At 46.6% G+C, this 19,611-nt stretch overlaps 1 protein-coding gene across 1 annotated transcript in view; it reads right to left on the reverse strand.

The window, feature by feature from the left end:
- Nucleotides 1-338: 338 nt before the first annotated feature.
- Nucleotides 339-19,611, reverse strand: part of LOC114590933 (uncharacterized) — a 33,476-nt gene continuing 14,203 nt past the window's right edge. Inside the window, exons 6-9 of the mRNA XM_077923514.1 lie at nucleotides 17,533-18,338; nucleotides 16,754-16,865; nucleotides 14,404-15,302; nucleotides 339-1,027 (exon numbers count right to left, since the gene is read on the reverse strand). Of these exons, the coding sequence (XP_077779640.1) occupies nucleotides 347-1,027; nucleotides 14,404-15,302; nucleotides 16,754-16,865; nucleotides 17,533-18,338 (2,498 nt within the window). The 3' untranslated portion in view covers nucleotides 339-346. The remainder of the gene's footprint in view (nucleotides 1,028-14,403; nucleotides 15,303-16,753; nucleotides 16,866-17,532; nucleotides 18,339-19,611) is intronic.

Here is a 19,611-nt window from a genome sequence, read left to right on the forward strand (position 1 = left end):
GAAAACTCGAGAGCTGACCTGTCTGAAGGTGTTGACAATGGGACGACATTTTAAAACAAGTAAAAAGGAAAGAACACGGTATAGAATATAATCTGGGGAAGATACTAGAATCCTGGGAAGAAGTGGATGGAGAGTAGGAGCCAGGTGGGGGAAAGGACATTTTAGAAGAATTGTATCCTATGTATTATTTCCCTGATGATAATCCTCCAATTCAAGTGTTGGACAAAAGTTCCTTTGGAAGACGGAGAAAGGTTTCCTATTTCACGATACCTGGCTTTACTTCTTCTATAGTGGCTATAATTATGGAGATGAACTTCCAACGGAAAAGCATTTTTAAAAAATCAAATCACACTGTGTGGGTTTTCTGGTGCCTGGTCAAATGTGAGTTCCGATTGAACCTTCTCCCACATTTGAGGCACATGAAAGGTTTCTCCCCGGTGTGAATCCGCTGGTGCTTCTTAAGGCATGAGCTCTGACTGAAACATTTCCCACATTCGGGGCACTTGTAGGGCTTCTCTCCCGTGTGAATCCTCTGGTGCTGGATCAAATCTGAGATCCCACGGTAGCTCTTCCCGCACTCGGAACACAGGTAAGGTTTTTCGCCAGTGTGGATTCTCTTATGCACGACGAGGTGGGAGCTCTGAGTAAAGCACTCCCCGCATTCTCGGCAAATGTAAGGTTTCTCCGCTGTGTGTATTCTTAGGTGTCTGATGAGATGGGAGCTGACCAGAAAGCCTTTCAAGCAGACAGGACAGCCAAAAGGCTTCTCTCCTGTATGGATTCTCTGGTGAGCGACAAGATTGGAGCTCACACTGAAGCTCTTCCCGCAGTCAGGGCACACATACGGCTTCTCTCCAGTGTGTATTCTCTGATGTGCAATAAGGGTTGAGCTTTGGGAGAAACTCTTCCCACACTCGGGGCATGTGTAAGGTTTCTCTCCTGCATGGATCCGCTGATGCTTAACCAGGGCTGAGCTGTCGCTGAAGCGCTTCAAGCATTCCCGGCAGACGTAAGGTTTCTCCCCAGTGTGGGTTCTCCGGTGTCTGATAAGGGGAGAGCACCGTTTGAAGATTTTCCCGCAATCGGGGCACTTGTAGATTTTTCCTACTTTCGCGACTGTGGGTTTGCCAGGTTGTACGCCTGTTCCATCTACCGGCACAGCTTTGCTCCTTCTCTTCTTTGGGACATAGACTTTCTGGCTCTCAGGAACAGGCTCGCTATAGCATGGCTCATCATCCCCAGGAATCTGGAAAACATTTATTTCATATTCCTCAAGAAGGGCCTCACCCTCTTCTGTCTGCTCATAGCCTTCTGCCCGTTCATAACCTTCATAACATTCTGCCTGTTCATAACCTTCTGCCTGTTCATAAGCTTCATAACATTCTGCCTGCTCATAATTTTCTGCCTGTTCATAACCTTCATAACATTCTGCCTGCTCATAACCTTCTGGATCTTCATAACATTCTGCCCGCTCATAACCTTCTGGATCTTCATAATCTTCCGTCTCTCCATAAGCTTCTGTCTCTTCATAACCTTCCTCTGGAAGAATCTCCTCTTTTACGAAATAGTCATCGTCCACTTCCTCCACGTGGATCGCCTCTTTCACCCAATCCTCCTCTTCCTCCTGGGACCCCTCCTCCTCTTTCACCCAGTCCTCTTCCTCCTGGGGGGTCTCCTCTTCTTTCACTAGATTACCATTCTCTGCTTTCTCCCGGGGGACGGTGACTTCTTTCACCAGCTTTCCTCCCTCCTCCTCCTCCTCTTCTTCCTGGGAGATTGCCTCCTTTTTCAGCTGCGGCTTCTCCTCGCTCATCATTGCTAAGCTGCCAGAACAAAGAGATATGCATCAGTTTGGAACATCAGCAAAAAGGTATGAAATCAGCGGCACATCTGGAGGATAAGCAAGGCAGGTTGTTTGCAAGGAGGTGCTGCTGCTCAGATTAAATAAGAGGAGTCAGTGAGAGACTACTCAGCGGTCTCACATGAGGCTTTATTTTACCAGTGAAGTGTATCTGAAAAGCTACCTCCTTCAATGTTAACAGCTGCAGTCTAGTCTGGGAGGTGGCCTTCTCTGTGGCAGCCCCTAAATTGAGGAACTCCCTCCATAATCTGGTGCGCCTAACCTTTCTGGTGTACTGTATAGTTTTGGCTGTATGCTGAACATGCAGCTCTCTATCTCGGCTGCTGACAGTTAAGGCATTTTGGTTTTGGGACTCACTTATTTTGCTGACTCTATGCTGCCCTGTTCTGGCTGGAACAATTTTACTTGTTTCTTTAATGACTGTGTACTATGCTCTTGTACAAAAAAGGGTAAAGGATACCTGGACGGTTAAGTTCAGTCAAAGGCAACTATGGGGTTGCGGCGCTCATCTCGCTTTCAGGCCGAGGGAGCCGGCGTTTGTCCACAGACAGCTTTCCGGATCATGTAGCCAGCATGACTAAACCGCTTCTGGCTAACGGGATACCGTGACGGAAGCCGGAACACGTGGAAATGCCGTTTACCTTCCCGCCGCAGTGATACCTATGTATCTACTTGCACTGGCATGCTTTTGAACTAGGTTGGCAGGAGCTGGGACCGAACAACGGGAGCTCACCCTGTCACGCAGATTCAAACCACCCACTGTCTGATCGGCAAGCCCAAGAGGCTCAGTGGTTCAGACCACAGCACCACCCCCGTCCCTTGTAACTCACATCAGGACTTTATGGTGATAGGTAAGAAATGTTAGCATAATAAACAAATCTCGACTTTCATTTAGCCCTCCCTGCAAAACAACCAATAATTATTAGCATTTGCATAGAACTTCAGAGGGTTCGTGGCCTTTCACATCCATTATCTCCATCATCTGTACAACAGCCCCATAAGGTAAGCCAGAAGTATTATTACCTTTACGTTGCAACTGGAGGAGAAGACAGATAACAATTTTCTGAAAGTCACTTAGTAAGCTTGTAACCGGGGGCTTTCTGAGTCACATCTTATACTCTTAACCACTTTGTAACACCACCCTTAGCAGCTGCAAAAAAAGAAAAGAAAAGAAAAGAAAAGAAAAAATGTGTTAGAGAAACTAGAATGGAGACGATAACACTGTTTAATGGGCAATGGGTTGTGTTTCTTCTTTTCTTTTTTTTAAAAAAATATCAATTTAAAGTTTATTGGCATAAACACATACAGAATACAATGAAAACAATGGATATGGCAAATAAAAATAGATGTAAAAGTAGAAAAATAAAACACAGATACAGATGAGGGGTAAAAACCCCCAATAAACTACTGAAAATGCAGTGCGACATTCAACTGTTGCATATAATAATAATAATAATAATAATAATAATAATAATAATAATAATAATTTTTTATTTATACCCCGCCCTCCCCAGCCAAGGCCGGGCTCAGAGCGGCTTACAAGCAATAATAAAAACAAGAAGAATGATTACAACTTAAAAACAAAAATATGAGAAGAAAAAGGTGGGGTCAATTCAGTTCTTAATAAAACCTCTCTACAGAACAGGGGATTTAGTGGGCTGTTCAGCTGAGTTTCTGAACACTTCTCAGAAAGTAAGTTTAACCAGTGTTTCCTCCCTTATGTCAGTGAGGAAAAGGAAAGCAGAATCACCATCTATAAGAGAACTGTTAACACCCAGCAGAGATTTAATTCATTCTGCAGTCCTGCTGACTTTATGGCTACAGCATCCAGCCTAATTTCTGTATATTATAATTATTTCTATTGTATTTGTTGCATTTATAACCTGCCTTTAATCCATGGAGCAAGGTGTCGTACATGGTTCTTCCCCCTCTCCCATGCTATCCTCAAAACAACCCTGTGAGGTAGGCTAGGGTGGGAAGCAGCGATTAGCCCAAGGTCACACCACACACTTTGTGTAGCATCTTGCTGCTGAAAAGTTCTGGAGAACTCAGAGGTTTCCCACACTTTTGTGATACTTCAGTCGGTCATAATAAAGATGTTGCTCAACGGTAAATCTAGGGGTTACAGACGGCTGGAACTTCAGAGGTAAATTACACCCCCTGTTCTTTAGCTCCAGTTATTCAGCCCAGGGAAAAAGCTGAGGTGCATAGGTTTGAAGGGCAAATATTTATTTATTTCAGAAAATGTATATACCACTTGATTTTTTTTTTGGGGGGGGGGAGAAAACCCATAACGTCACAACAGTTTACAGTAAAAAGAATTAAACAATGAAATTATCAATACGAAACAGTAAGGAACAATTATTTAAAATATTTTAGAAATCATGAAAATCAACAATAAGCCAAAAACCAGATTAAAGCACACATCAACGTTCTAAGTGTTGGGATAGGCTTCACTAAACAGAATTATTTTTAAGAGGTTGCCAAACAAAAGAGTACAGTGAAGGCACCTGCCTGATATCAATAGACAGGGAGTTCTGAAGTGTGGGTGCTGCCACACTACAAGATCAATTTCTTACAAATGCAGGACGAGTTTCTTGTGATGCCCGTACTCAATGTCACTTCTGCAGATCAAAGTGGAATGCCTGCAGGATCGTGGGGGGAGGAAGAGGCAGAATCAGGGAGACACTGAATGCTAGTATCAGAGGGTGCAGGCAGCCATTTTGATGGAGTGGTCACCTAGAAGAACCAGGCCCCTCAGGACTCATTGGGAGCAGGGAACCTTGAAGACCAGGTGAAACCAGTTGTAGTTGGGTCTGGGTGATCAGCCTACATAAGCTCCCAGCTAAAGACTATTAGTAAAGGTAAAGGGACCCCTGACCATTAGGTCTAGTCACGGACAACTCATCTCGCTTTACTGGCCAAGGGCTTCCGGGTCATATGGCCAGCATGACTAAGCCGCTTCTGGCAAACCAGAGCAGCACACGGAAACGCCGTTTACCTTCCCGCCGGAGCAGTACCTATTTATCTACTTGCACTTTGATGTGCTTTCGAACTGCTAGGTTGGCAGGAGCAGGGACCGAGCAACGGGAGCTCACCCCGTCGTGGGGATTCGAACTGCCGACCTTCTGATCGGCAAGTCCTAGGCTCTGTGGTTTAACCCACAGCACCACCTGCATCCCACAAGACGTACGCCACAGCCTTGTTCCTGCTTCCTACGCGGACTGACCTTATGCTCCTAAGCCTTTGCTTTTGCTAACTTGTCTGTCTTTGGACTTGCTCCGCTGTGTTCCACCTTGGCTTTGTTTCATGACCTTGCTATTGGATCATGTCCCATGTCGTGACCGTCTCATAGGGCCTGGCCTCGGCTTCTCTTCAGCAACCCTGCATCTCTGGACTGTCTCGATATCTGACTGCTCTCACAACCCTCTGGAGTTTGACCAGCCCAGGTCCTGGGGTACAGCTTCCCCATCTCACCTTTGGCTCGGCAACTAAACCAGGACCAAGCAAAGATGTGAGGTCACCCAGTATGATCTCCACCCACTCTGTGCTAGCCCATCACTCCAACCACTACACTTTGGGAGGCGAGGAACTGGTGGCCCTTCAGGGGTTGCGGGGCAACAGCTGACATCAGCCCTGGTCATGCTGCCTAGGGCCGATGTGGGTCCAATGACATCTAGTAAGGGGAGAGAGGATCTGTGTTGGATATCAAGGGGCGGTTGGTTTCTCACCTGTGCTGTCCTATGTCCAGTCCAAGGAATCTTCAGAATGGAGTTGATGCAATGGGCATTATGCAGATGTTTATTTCCTTGTGCTGAACAGAATGAAAGATTATGAGTTACGGGGGTGTGGAGTGCGTGTGTACAAACTCAGCAGTGCTTAGTTTATTTTGTTAATGGTCTTAATGTTGTTTTGCAGATTGTAAATGCTGCATCACTAATCCTATGACGTCTGCTTTGATTGTGATGTTTAGCTTCTTTGTCATTGTTGCTGAAATTTAGTTGTTGCTAAAATTGCAATTGTTTCACTGATGATTTGCTAATTATCCTATAGGATTAGTGATCTATTTGTGACGCTCTGTTATGTGCTATCGTGTTATTTATCATTTGTAAGCTGCTTTGGGAGTCATTTAAATGAAAAGAGGCCTAGAAATGTAATAAATCAAATCAAATCAAATCTGGAAGGCCACAGGTTCCCCTACGTCAAGATAGGCTATGCTTCTTTTCAAATGAAGAGAGTCACCTTCAGAAGGTCATCCATCCAAATATTGCATATTGGGCCTGCAAGGACCCTGACTAGCGGTGCTGGTGGCAGCTGTGTTGTCCGAGAACTGGAAATCTGCTAGTCCTAACAGTAGTATGATAAGAAACTGCTCAATATGTGTCCAGTGAAGAAGCTCTGTAGCAGGATTTTTCAGTGAGACCCTTCTTCAAATGTAATCTCAGCCATTATTATTATTATTATTATTATTATTATTATTATTCAGGGAACCAGGTAGACCGCCTTCATGGTAGTTGTGCCTGCCCTCGCATCAATGTCAAGGAGATAAATAGCTACATCATGTTTAGAAGACATCTGAACACAGCCCTGTATAGGAAAGTTTCTAACGTTTGATTTTTTTATTATGTTTTTATATCTTTTGGAAGCCACCTAGAGTTGCTGGTGCAGCAGATGGGCGGGGTACAGATAATAAAAGTATTATTAAATTATTATTATTCACTTGTTGGCACATTTTTATGAAAACTTACATGAAAACATTGGCATTAACTATTGAGTAAACTTGCTTAGAATAGTGGCTTTAGGCAAGACGCTACTTATCAGCCTCCCACCCAACGCAGTGAGGCTATACAACTACTAGACTACCTTCCAGAATTGCTGAGTATAATCATGCCTATGAAATGTTTTGAATGCTAAAAAAAAAGAGAGCACTATATAAATGTGAAGCATTGTTATTTAGAAGGCTAGGAGAATATATTATTCAGGAATATTGTGTTCATAAAAAGAACCCTGCTCGGTCAGACCAAAGGCTTATCTAGTCCGAAATTGCATTATCACAGTGAACCACCAGATGCCTCCTACTTGTGAGCTCCACCAACTGGTTTTCAGAGGCAATATATCAATAATGATGAAGTGCCTAAATTGCCATACATTTGTCCGATCCTCTTTTAAAGGTGTCCAAACTGGGGGTGGGGTGGGGAGGTGATTTCTACCTCTTTTGGTAGCGAATCCAATCGCTCGTGTTGGTAGGACGGATTCAATTGTTCAGGAATGTCATGTCATTCAGCGCCACGATGACCTCAGCATTAACATAAAAGACATCTCTTCCGAAATGACCGTGTGTCAAAATCTCCTCCACAGTGGAAAAGTACCAATTAGGGAGGTTACGTGCTAAAGCCGTCTCCCTAATTTGCTATATTACCACCGGGGCGGGGGGGGGGGAGGCATTCAAGCAAGTGTGTATTGGATCCAGAGATATGTATTGTATCCGGGCATAATAATAAGTGCCCAGAGGCACTTGGCTTACCAGGTAGGTCCTCAGAAAAACTGCCTGACAGGCTCACTTTCCCCCTCTCTCTGAGATCCCTTCCCACTTACAGCAAGCAGGAATCCCAAACGCTTTTTACTTGGGAGTAGGATCTATTGCTTTTGATGGGCCTTGATTCCAAGTAAATGCCTTCAGAGAGGCAGTCCCCAAAGATCACTGGAGAGCGCTTAATCATTCCTACTGTGGCCACATTTTGTTTAAAAACCCCACAGTTGTTCTCTGCATAGGCTTAAAGGTCTCCTTCTCCACCTCCCCCCCCCCGCCCCATTTTTAAGGGCTGAGGCTTTCTGATCCAGAAAGCAAGTCCTTCAGCCTCGAAAATCAAAACCCACTCGGTTCGTCGGGGTCTGAAAAGAGATGCAGAGGAATCCAGCCCAATAATCCCCGATGCAAATCAAGCCTGATCAGCCTGGCTGAACTCCAAAATTATCATTATTTTAAACCTCATCTATAGCCCCCCGCTCCTCCCCGCACGCGATTCCCCCTCCTCCTCCGCAGCCTTACTGCGATCCCTGCATTGCAGAGGGGCTGGACTGGATGGCCTCTGGGGGATCCCCCTCCCGAGATTCTCAATTACTGCCTGCAACCTCCGGTGGCTCAGGGGTTAATAATGGCTGCAGCGTGCGTCGCCCCCTCCCCACCCCTCGGACCCCCCCCCCACCCGCCCACCCCCCCAAAAAAACACCACCACCCCCAGGCCCAGAACTCCAGGGACGCGCCGCTGCAGCAACTTCGGAAGGCTGAAGCCACCCGGCGAGCAAAAACGAATTACCTCCGCGGAGGAGAGGGAAAGATCCAGGGACGGAGCGCAGCCTCGGATCCTTTTGTTCTTGCTCCTTTCTCCCCCCCACCAACTTCCCACCCCGGATCTGCTGGCCACGCACACCCACCCGCCTCCTCCGGCTAAGCCAGCCCCTTCCTGTGCCGTCGCCTTTCCAGGCCGGCCTGCAACGCTCTCCCGGCCCAGGGCTGGATGCTCGGCATAGGCCGGCGGGGAGAAGATCTGGTCTGGATCCGGGCGGAGATGGCTACGGGCTGGGCAGGAGGGTCTTCTGGGTGGGGGGGACCCAAAGGCCACCTCCCCGCTAGATGCACCGCCAGCCAGTCGCCCAGGGTGGCTGGGCCAACCCTAATAATAATAATAAATCAGTGCTTTTTTCTTTAAAAATGTTTAGGGGTATCCTCAGTTTCTTACACATATTGAAATACTGCCCCTCAATGAAGCCAAACTTAGATTCACAAAATGTTTAGTGGTATGCATCCCCCCGCGTCCCCCCAGAAAAGGCACTGATGATGATGATGATTGGGATCTGGAAATAGATCCCCTTAAAAAGGGGGGGGGGAGAGGTGGAAACTGGGCAAATCCAGTCTGGTCTGCCTACTTGGATGTCCGGTTTTCAGTAAAAGTTTTTCATAATGCCATAAGATATAGAAAGCTATGTTTTCAAATGTTTTCAGATTTGAAAACGTGGGCACAATTAAGATACATAGGTTTTGATGGATGTAATAATGGGATACTGAATGGTTTAGTTTCTATAAAATGTGCAGGGATGGGTGTTATGCGAAAGGAACCATGGGACGGGAAGAAGGGAAGTCATTGATATTTTAAGGTTGTTTAAATGAATATTCTAAAATGTGAAACAGAAAATTTAATAAAAATTATAGAAAAAGAAAGAAAACGAACGTAAGTAAAAAACAAAAAGAAAGTAAGAAAGAAAAAAGGAGAGAGAGAGGAAGGAAAGAAAGAAGGAAGGAAGGAAGGAAGGAAGGAAGGAAGGAAGGAAGGAAAAGAGACAATAAAGAAAGGTAAAAGGGATTTCCGATTTTCCATCTGCTGCTTACATAAAAAAAGAAAAGAAAAAATATATACTGAAGATGAATGTTATTATGGACTAAATGTCGTAAAATATTCAGTGAACCACCCTGAGATATTACGATGAAGGGCAGTATATAAATTTAATTAATAATAATAATAATAATTTTGAAAAATAATCATGCCTGCTAGCCGCATTGTCTGTGCCCTGCCCTCCACAGTTAAGAGGCAGCAGTGCTTCTAAATACAAGTTGCTGGAAGCCACAGGAGGAGCAAGGGCTTTTATGCTCACATGCTGCTCCTTGGTTTCCCACAGGCAACAAACTGTCCCGCCATTTTGAGAACATAGGGGGTTGGGCTAGATGACCCTCGTGGTCCCTTCCAACTCTTATGATTCAGTGAGGGCGCTGGGCTGGATGGGCCATCAGTCTGACCCAACAGGCTCCTCTTCTTACATATGGAACTGGTTTTTTTGGTGTTTTTTATTGTGTCTATATGGGTTGTTGTTTTTTTTACACGTGGAATTTTCTTTATTGTGAAATTGCTTGGAAATATTTTATGGGAAGCCATTCAGTTTTGTTTTTTTAAGTTCATGATGGACCCAGTTACATCAAATAAAGGCATTCCACCCCCCTTTCTTCAGTTTGCAAACTTTGTCCCTAAATCAAGACGTTATTTTACTGCCACGTGAATTTTGGTCTAATGGGCCAATGTGGCTGTTTATAATTTTTCTGAGGTAAGTTAATACCCATGTACGACTGCCAGCTGGTTGTGTACCATCTATACATGTCAACTGCACTTTCCTTACACTTAACTATGTAGAGGCGAAGTGGGTAATATCCTGGAAACTGCCGCTACTTAGGGGTCTATAACTGACACAATATTTTTTACCTTTAACATATTGTTACAACTGTTCTTTTATAGTACAGAGCAACAGGGGCAGAAGGAATCATGAGAGAAGGAATGACTGGCTTCGCGATTTTTTACATAGCACACAGATATATTTGTGATGCATTGCCACGTTGAATATTACGAAACCGTTACTGCGATGCGGACTTCAAACTGTTTTTTGACGACGTATAGATACATTTCCCAGCCCTAATGTGTGTGTATGTGCTATGCAAAAACCACTATGCGGGGGAAACCGTGAAGCCACCCAATGCCTCTACAGTGGTACCTTGGGTTAAGTACTTAATACGTTCCAGAGGTCCGTTCTTAACCTGAAACTGTTCTTAACCTGAAGCACCACTTTAGCCTATGGGGCCTCCCGCTGCTGCCGCGCCACCGGAGCACGATTTCTGTTCTCATCCTGAAGCAAAGTTCTTAACCTGAGGTAATATTTCTGGGTTAGCGGAGTCTGTAACCCGAAGTGTATGTAACCTGAGGTACCACTGTACATAGCTTCATATTTATTTCTGACCTCATGATATATCGGAATATCATGTTGAAAACAGATTATTGACCAGCCCTAATGAAGAGCCTGCTGAAACAGACCAATAGTCAATGGCCCAGCTAGTCCAGAAGTCTGTTCTCACTGGGGCCAACCAGATTCTAATGGGAAGCCAGTCCCTCCAGTGTAGGAGGCAATATGCCTCAGAATACCACTTCCTGGATATCATGAGCAAAAGAAGGCTGCTATGCTCAAATCCTGCTTTCGGGCTTCCCACAGGCATCTGGTTGGCGCCAGTGATGCTGGATGCTGGCCTAGATGGGCCTTTGGGCTCTTCTGCTAGCCAGTGTGGCATAATAGTTAAAGAGTGTTGGACTAGGATGTGGGAGAACAGGGTTCGAATCCCCACTCAGCCATGAAGGGTAACCTTGGGTCAGTAACCATCTCTTAGCCCAGGCTGCCTCAGCTTCGGCCTTCCAGATGCTTTTGGCCTACAACTCCCATGATCCCTAACCAGCAGGACCAGTGTTCAGGGATGATGGGAATTGTAGTCTCAAAACATCTGGAGGGCCGAGGAAGCCTGTCTTAGCCTAACCCTACCTCACAATTGTGGCTGTTGTGAGGATGAAATGAGAAGAACCATGTATATCACCTTGAGATCATTGGAAGATAAATGTGGTACAGTGGTACCTTGGTTCTTGAATGTAATCTGTTCTGGAAGTCCGTTCAACTTCCAAAATGTTCGAAAACCAAGGCATGGCTTCGGATTGGCGCAGGCGCCCCAGAAACAATAGCCGACAGCCACATTGGACGTTCGGATTCCGAAAAATGTTCGAAAACCGGAACGCTTACTTCTGGGTTTTCAGCTTTTGGGAGCTGAAATGTACCAAGGTGTTTGAGAACAAAGGTTCCACTGTATATAAAGCTAATAAATTATTATTAGTAGTAGTATTCACAACTTCTTAATTCATTTTATCTTGAGCTTCTGAGCCCGAGGCTGCCTTTTGTGTTGCTACAGAACTATGCCAGCAGCATTGGAAGGATCTGAGATGCGTAGCAATAAACTGGGCTCCGTGCAATATGCAGTTTGTCCTTCGGGAATCTGGTCTCTCCAGAGGACAGAAGGGAAAGGAAGTCTCACTTGCTCCAGCGTTGGATGTCCCAGAAAACAAATGTTCTCTCAATTAATTCAGCTCCGTACAAAGATACTTTATTAGCACAAAGCATTTTGCCAGAGCGTATCAGACTGTAAGAAGAGGTTGGGGGAGAAAGTGAGAAGAGGGACAAAACCTCATGTTTGTAGCAGAAATCTCCACCCTTCTCCATCTATATTGTCCATTGCCATCCATCACTTGCATAAGATGAAGGTTGCATCATCTTAAATGTCTCCAGTTACAATGACATCATCTCTGTGTGTCTCTTGACCGATGCTCAAGTACCTGTTGGGGGCTTACGGAAGAGTAAAGGATTGTTTCAGAAAGCAGAGACCTAGGTGCAACAGGAATGCACCAGACCATTCAGTAAGACATTGTATGTCTTTTTGGGTGGAGTGGCTGTGTTGTTTCTCTTGGAATCATTGTAGCCAACATGAGGCCCTCCAGATGTTTTGGATTATAGCTCCCATTCCCAGCTAACATAGCCAAAAATAAGGGGTTATGGGAGTTGAAGTACAAAATGTCTGCAAGGCTCTGTGTTGAGTACCCTTAATTGGAACATGACCCCCCCCCTTTTTTTTTAGTAACAGCATTTGCCCTGACAAAGGGCATAAAAGGTAAGATCAGGTGAGGAACGGGGGAAGAAACTGTAAATGTTGGGCTTAAAAAAGAAATGAAGAGGATTCATGTGATTTCACACACGCAAAACACTGCCTTCTCAATTATGAACTTCCTCCCTGCAGCCTCAGCTACTGAACTGCAACTTGAAGATCCACTACCCTTAAACCCAAGGTGTTTGGATACTGGAAAATGACTCTTTGCAACATGAGCAAATATCTGCAAAACGCAACCTTAGGTGGAGTGGATATGTATATGCCAAACAGAATTTCCAGATAGCTGTATATGTTTGTGCTAATTTTAAATGCATACAGTGAAACCTCTGGTGACATACTTAATTCGTCCCGGAGGTCCGTTCTTAACCTGAAACTGTTCTTAACCTGAAGCACCACTTTAGCTAATGGGGCCTCCCGCTGCCGCTGCACAATTTCTGTTCTCATCCTGAAGCAAAGTTCTTAACCCAAGGTACTATTTCTGGGTTAGCGGAGTCTGTAACCTGAAGCGTATGTAACCTGAAGCATATGTAACCTGAGGGACCACTGTAGTTAGAAAGATAAAAACACAAAGGTGGTTCCAGATATATTCAGGGACTGTGGTGGATTCTCTGGTTGCCAGGATGCTGAGAGCTGCCATAAGAGGGTTTGATTCCGTTGGAGGCGGGATCCAGTAGCTGAGCTCAGCAAATGTAGCTTGGGCTCTTGCACTGTAGGATATAGAATAGCTTATGCCTATAGATCTTTGACTTCCATAGCTGACAGTGAGTCACACCTAGGATGCATGATCTGAACTGAGTCAAGGTGTTTGGAGAGTCTTAAACTTTGGGGCTTACAAAAAAGTACAGTGGTACCTCAGGTTAAGTACTTAATTCGTTCCGGAGGTCCGTACTTAACCTGAAATTGTTCTTAACCTGAAGCACCACTTTAGCTAATGGGGCCTCCCACTGCCGCCACGCCGCCGGAGCACGATTTCTGTTCTCATCCTGAAGCAAAGTTCTTAACCTGAGGTAATATTTCTGGGTTAGTGGAGTCTGTAACCTGAAGCGTATGTAACCTGAAGCGTATGTAACCCGAGGTACCACTGTACTAAGTTTGAGTGCCTCACAATGACAATTGGAATCTGAGTTCTACTCCCATCCCCTGGCCTTATAAAACATGGTTTGAGCTCAGACTGAAACTTCTGAGCCTTCGGAGTCAAGTCTTTATAGGACTCCCCTCCTTTGTAAGTTTTCTATGTGCCGGTACAATGCCCATGATGCAGACCTCTTGCGGGTGTGCTATTTCAGAATGAATGCGGGGGAAATCACATGTCTGAATTGCCCTGCACATTTTTAAAAAAACCTGTGCACATTAATTCTCTAGCACATCAGGTAAGTGGATAGGGCAAAACCTCTCTCTCTGAAATACAAGCTGCCCACAAGTAAGCTGCTTTTTAAAAAAGTTGTGCACTCAGTCACATGAATTCCCCACTCTTCATCTGAAGTGGTACAATTGTGTAAGGCCATAAGGGACCCCTGACCATTAGGTCCAGTCATGACCAACTCTGGGGTTGCTGTGCTCATCTCGCTTTATTGACTGAGGGAGCCGGCACACAGCTTCTGGGTCATGTGGCCAGCATGACTAAGCCGCTTCTGGCGAACCAGAGCAGTGCACGGAAACGCCGTTTACCTTCCCGCTGGAGCGGTACTTATTTATCTACTTGCACTTTGACGTGCTTTCGAACTGCTAGGTTGGCAGAAGCAGGGACCGAGCAACGGGAGCTCACACTGTCGCGGGGATTCGAACCGCCGACCTTCTGAAGTGGTACAATTGTGTACGGTCATACCTTGAGGTTATGTTCCTACAGAAATGAACTGGCTTTTACTCTTAAGAATATGTGGGTCACTAACCAGAGGTTTTTCTACTGCCAGTGCTTGCATATTTATTATGCTTTTTCTTCTGTGTGGATTCTCTGATGTTTAAGGAGACTAGCTGAATTACAGAAGCTCTTCCCACACTCTAAGCACTTGCATTTCCCCTCCCCCATATGGGTTTTCTCGTGGGCAGTAATGTTCGATCGCTGGCTGAATCTTTTCCCGCAGTCTAGGCACTCATACGGCTTCTCCCCCGTGTGTGTCCTCTCGTGTATTATAAAGCTTTCCCTCCGATTGAAGCTTTTCCCACAGTCTGAACATTTGTATGGCTTTTCTCCTGTGTGGATCCTTGCATGCTCTTTCAGGAGGGAGCGGTAGTTGAAGCTTTTCCCACAGATGGAGCAGGCAAACGGCTTCTCTCCCGTGTGGGTTCTCTGGTGTTCAATAAGGTGGGATCTGCGGCTGAAGTGCTTCCCGCATTCTGAGCATGTGTGGGGCTTCTCGCCTGTGTGGATTCTCTGGTGTCTAGTAAGGTGCGATCTCCGACTGAAATGCTGCCCACACTCCAGGCAGTGATATGGTTTCTCTCCTGTGTGGATCCTCTCGTGGACCAAATGAGCGGAGGCATGGTTGAAGATTTTCCCACAATACGAGCATCTGTATGACTTCTTCCCAGCCTGGACATTCAAGTTTTTAAGAGGGTCGGTACTCTGGCTGCAGCTTTCCCCCGCGGCTGTCTTTTTTAGAGTACTTGCCTCAAGCCTCTCATGTAAAGTGCTCTCATTTAAACTTTTCGCCCCTTCAGAATGAAAGGCCCTTTTCACTGCCTGTTCCAGGAGCCTTCTCTGGCGTTTCTCTGGAGCCTGCTGGCTTCCTGATGTCTCTTCAGTCTCTAGAAATTGGAAGACTTCCTTTCCAGTGACCAGCTGGTTTTCAGGCACCTCTCCCACCTCAGGAAATAGGAAGACGCCCCCTTTAGCCCTATCCAGCGACATCCTGCGGTACTCCACTTGCCCCGGCCTCTCCAGCCGGAGATTCTCCTCCTCACTTTCACTCGCTTGGCCATTGCCTGCTGGAATAAAGAGACAACCATAGAGTGAATTTCTGGGGAGGCTGTGGCGATCACACAGGACCCCCAGACGTTTGACGGTCTATTGATCCCTGTGCCACCACTGCGATTGCCTCTTCGCTGCCACCAACCCGTTTCTCCTCACGGGGACACACGGAGTCCAGACAGTTGTTAACATTAACAAATAATCAAGTTTATTTTATAGGCATGAACGTGGGGCTCTACGTGGGGCTGCCCTTGAGACTGACCCAGAAACTCCAGCGGGTGCAGAATGCCGCGGCGAGACTCCTTATGGGGTCTTCGCTGCGAGATCATATTCATCCGGTACTATACCAGCTGCACTGGCTCCCGGTGGAGTACAAGATCAGGTTTAAGGTGCTGGTTTTAACCATTAAAGCCCTATACGGTCTAGGACCTTCGTACCTACAGGACCGCCTCTCCTGGTATGTCCCACGGAGGACCTTACAGTCTTCAAATAAAACATCTTGAGGGTCCCAGGCCACAGGGAGGTTAGGCTGGCCTTAACCAGAGCCAGGGCTTTTTCGGCCGTGGCCCCGATCTGGTGGAACGCTCTGTCCCAAGAGATTAGGGCCTGACATCCTTCCGCAGGGCCTGCAAGACAGAGCTGTTCCACCAGGCCTTTGATCAGGGCGCAGCCTGACCCCCTCCTCTGGCAATCTGCACAGAATTTTGCTTGATGGTTGCCATTAATTTGATTTTAATTAATTTTATAATGAATGTTTTTAGAATGTTGGACTATTCTGATTGTTGTTAGCCGCCCTGAGCCCAGCTTCGGCTGGGGTGGGCGGGATATAAATATTATTATTATTATTATTATTATTATTATTATTATTATTATTATTATTACAGTTAATTTTTCTTGTCAGTTTCTTAATCTTAGTTTCTTAACTGCCCTATATGTTCCTAACAACTTCAAACTGATTATCCCAACTATCTACCTGACTCCACCTAACAATTCCTCTCACTCTCTCACAACACAACTCGACCAACCCACAGACTTATATCCTCCCTCTTCCTTCTCCAACTCCCCACTCTCAACTAACTTCCAAAAAACACCCACTCTAACTCTAACTCCTCCAATCAGTTTCCACTGGCCAATCACATCACACTCATTTAACCCTTTCCTTATGACCCACCTAGGAGGCAAACGCTACAGAGGTGTTGTAGTACTGTGGCACGGAAAAATTGTTTGCAAGCAGAAGGCCCCACGTTTGATCCCAAATGATGCCAGATGAAAATGATCTGTGGGAGCAGAGCTGGGGGGCCCAAGGGTGAGCCCCTGCCACTAGGCTAGACAAAATTGGACTAGATTGGGATGGGGAAACTAAGCGTAGCTTTCCAGCCCCAGTGAGTTCTGCCTTAACTTCCCACTCTCCTGCCATCCTGAGCTTTGTAACATGATCCAGGCACGCCACACAAAAAAACACCCTTACCCAACAAGCTGGTTATCCTTTCGTCGTCCTGCATGGCCACCACGTACAGCTGCATCTTCAAGGGGTCTACCTTAGAGAAATTAACAGCCACTTTTTCAAAGGGCCCCGGCACCTGAATCAAAAGGAGGGACATCAGGTCATAGCAACGGGTTTGGAGAGGCAAATGCCCCAGCTCCAAATCAATTTCTGTTACCTTCCCCAACCCTCACCCGCCTGGTCCAGCTGACTGCCTCGTTGCGATCAGGAAAAAGACTGGATTCCTACCCCAACCTATTTAGTTGTCTGGGAGAGGAGAGAAACATAACCCTCAAGTGGCCACTCATAAATTGAACCCTGCCATGCTGTCTGCCCTTCTACAGCTGCAGTCAATTCCATTAAGAAGAAGAAGAGGAGGAGTAGTTTGGATTTGATATCCTGCTTTATCACAACCCAAAGGAGTCTCAAAGCGGCTAACGTTCTCCTTTCCCTTCCTCCCCCACAACAAACACTCTGTGAGGTGAGTGGGGCTGAGAGACTTCAGAGAAGTGTGACTAGCCCAAGGTCACCCAGCAGCTGCATGTGGAGGAGCAGGGAAGCGAACCCGGTTCACTAGATTACGAGTCTACCGCTCTTCACCACTACACCACACATGGAGGAACCTACAGCACTCCTGATGTTGTTAATAGACTACAGCTCCCTTCATCCCTGACCTTTGGCTATGCCAGCTGGGGTTGATGGGAGTTGGAGTCCAGCAATATTTGGAGGCTCACAGGGTGTAGCCTCCCCTCCAGAACTCTCACCTGCTGATCCCACCTCTCGTGGTCTTGCAGCTTCCAAGAGAAAATCTCTGCCAGGGTCACCGCCTGAGCACAGGTCTCCGGTCCCCGCTTCCTGACCCAGATCTGCATTTCCTGTGGCAATATGGCCAGGAACTGCTCCAAGACCAGCAGCTCCAGGATCTGCTCCTTCGTGCGTTTCTGGGGCTGCAGCCATCGGAAGCAAAGGTCTTGGAGTCGGCTGCAAACTTCTCGGGGTCCCTCGGCCTCCAGGTAGCAGAACTGCCTGAACCGCCGGCGCCATAACTCCAAACTGGTGGTGTCCTCGTCTGCCACTTGCCCAATGGAGCCCAGGGTCTTATAGACTTGAGTGGCTTCTCCACTGAGGTCTAGCAGATTCTGGGTCTTCCTCTCTTCTCGAGGCCACTGGATGGCATCGGCTATTCTCCTGAAGGAAGTCTGAAAAGATTTGGTGTGGTCCCATCGGGTAGGCACCAGCAGCTTCCTCCGGGACTTGGCTGTCTTCTGGAAATCCTGGGGCTGCTGGAGCTTTTTGTCAGTTGTCTGGCTGGCCTGGTGCAGACCTGCTTCATCAGGTACCTCCTGAGCCTCCTGGGCAGCCTCCTCACCTGGAGTCCTTTTAGTAATTAGTGGCGCGGCCTCATCCGGGATCCGCTTAGCATCTTGTGGACTTTCCTCAATTTGGACCTCCTCAGTGCTCCCAACCCGATAAACAGGAAAATCTCCTCCTCCTCCTTCTAATGTCTCCTCTGTTTGGGGTCCTGCTGGGTCCTGCTCTTCCATCGGGTTCCCCCTCTGCACTCCTGGAGCTGCAAACGAAACGTGCTTTTCAGTAACTGCACATGGTGCACACCAGACCAAAATGGCCGCCAACCAGGATCTGGAGAGAAATGCGAGCTCTACTCCCAAGATGTCAGCAAAGCCGCTGCCAAAATGGCAAGACGAGTACAGTGGTACCTCGGGTTAAGTACTTAATTCGTTCCGGAGGTCCGTACTTAACCTGAAACTGTTCTTAACCTGAAGCACCACTTTAGCTAATGGGGCCTCCTGCTGCTGCTGCGCCCCCGGAGCACGATTTCTGTTCTCATCCTGAAGCAAAGTTCTTAACCCAAGGTAATATTTCTGGGTTAGCAGAGTCTGTAACCTGAAGCGTATGTAACCCGAGGTACCACTGTACTAGGGAAGGCGAGGTAACCTGACTGCACTCACATATAAAAGTACTGTGGATAGTTTTAGTCATCTCAAGAAGGACATAATGTAGGAATATATGAAGTGCCCTATAACTAGTCAGACTGCTGGGCTATCTAGCTCAGTATCGTCTACACAAAAATGGTTAACTTGTGGCACTCCAAAGGTTGTTAGGCTTCGAACCCCCCTTGAACACTGGCCTTGCTTGCTGGGGATGATGGGAGTTGGAGTCCAATAAGGTCTGGAGGACCACAAGTTAGCCGTTCCTGTCTACACTAACTGGCAACAGCCCTCCAATATCTTCTTCCTTGGAGGTTTTGAGGATAAGTTTGGAAAAGCATAAATGGCAGGACACTCGGAGCAGGAGGCTGGGTTAGGTAATCTGTTAGGCACCCTCCAGTTCCAATACAATTATCTGATGAGAAACATTAATGGAGAGCACGGCAAATGGGGATATTGGCTAAAGAGAATGACAGAGGTCGAGGAAAAAGGAACCAAAGGTATTGCATGGGGGAAACAACTGGTGTGATGGGCAGATGGTGGCATGAAAGGAATAAGATGAGCAGAGAGAAGAAAACAAGGTACGTGTGGTATGAGTGCAAGACAAGGGAAGCTCAGGAGTCCAGCATCCAAGTGCTCCAACAGGGCATCATCTGCCCTGAGCATGAAAAGCCTATTTCATTCCAGGGTTTCTCTAAAACAGGGTTTGCCAAACTTCGGTTGCCAGCTGCTTTTGGACTACAACTCCCATCACCCCTAGCTAGCAGGACCAGTGGTCAGAGATGATGGGAATTGTAATCCAAATCCAACCTGAGACCCACGTTTGGGAAACCCCAATCTAAATCAAGGATGGGGGGATCTTTGGCCCTCCAAATGTGGTTGGATTCCAACTCC

Source organism: Podarcis muralis, chromosome 2, assembly GCF_964188315.1.
Source record: "Podarcis muralis chromosome 2, rPodMur119.hap1.1, whole genome shotgun sequence".
Taxonomy (NCBI): domain Eukaryota; kingdom Metazoa; phylum Chordata; class Lepidosauria; order Squamata; family Lacertidae; genus Podarcis; species Podarcis muralis.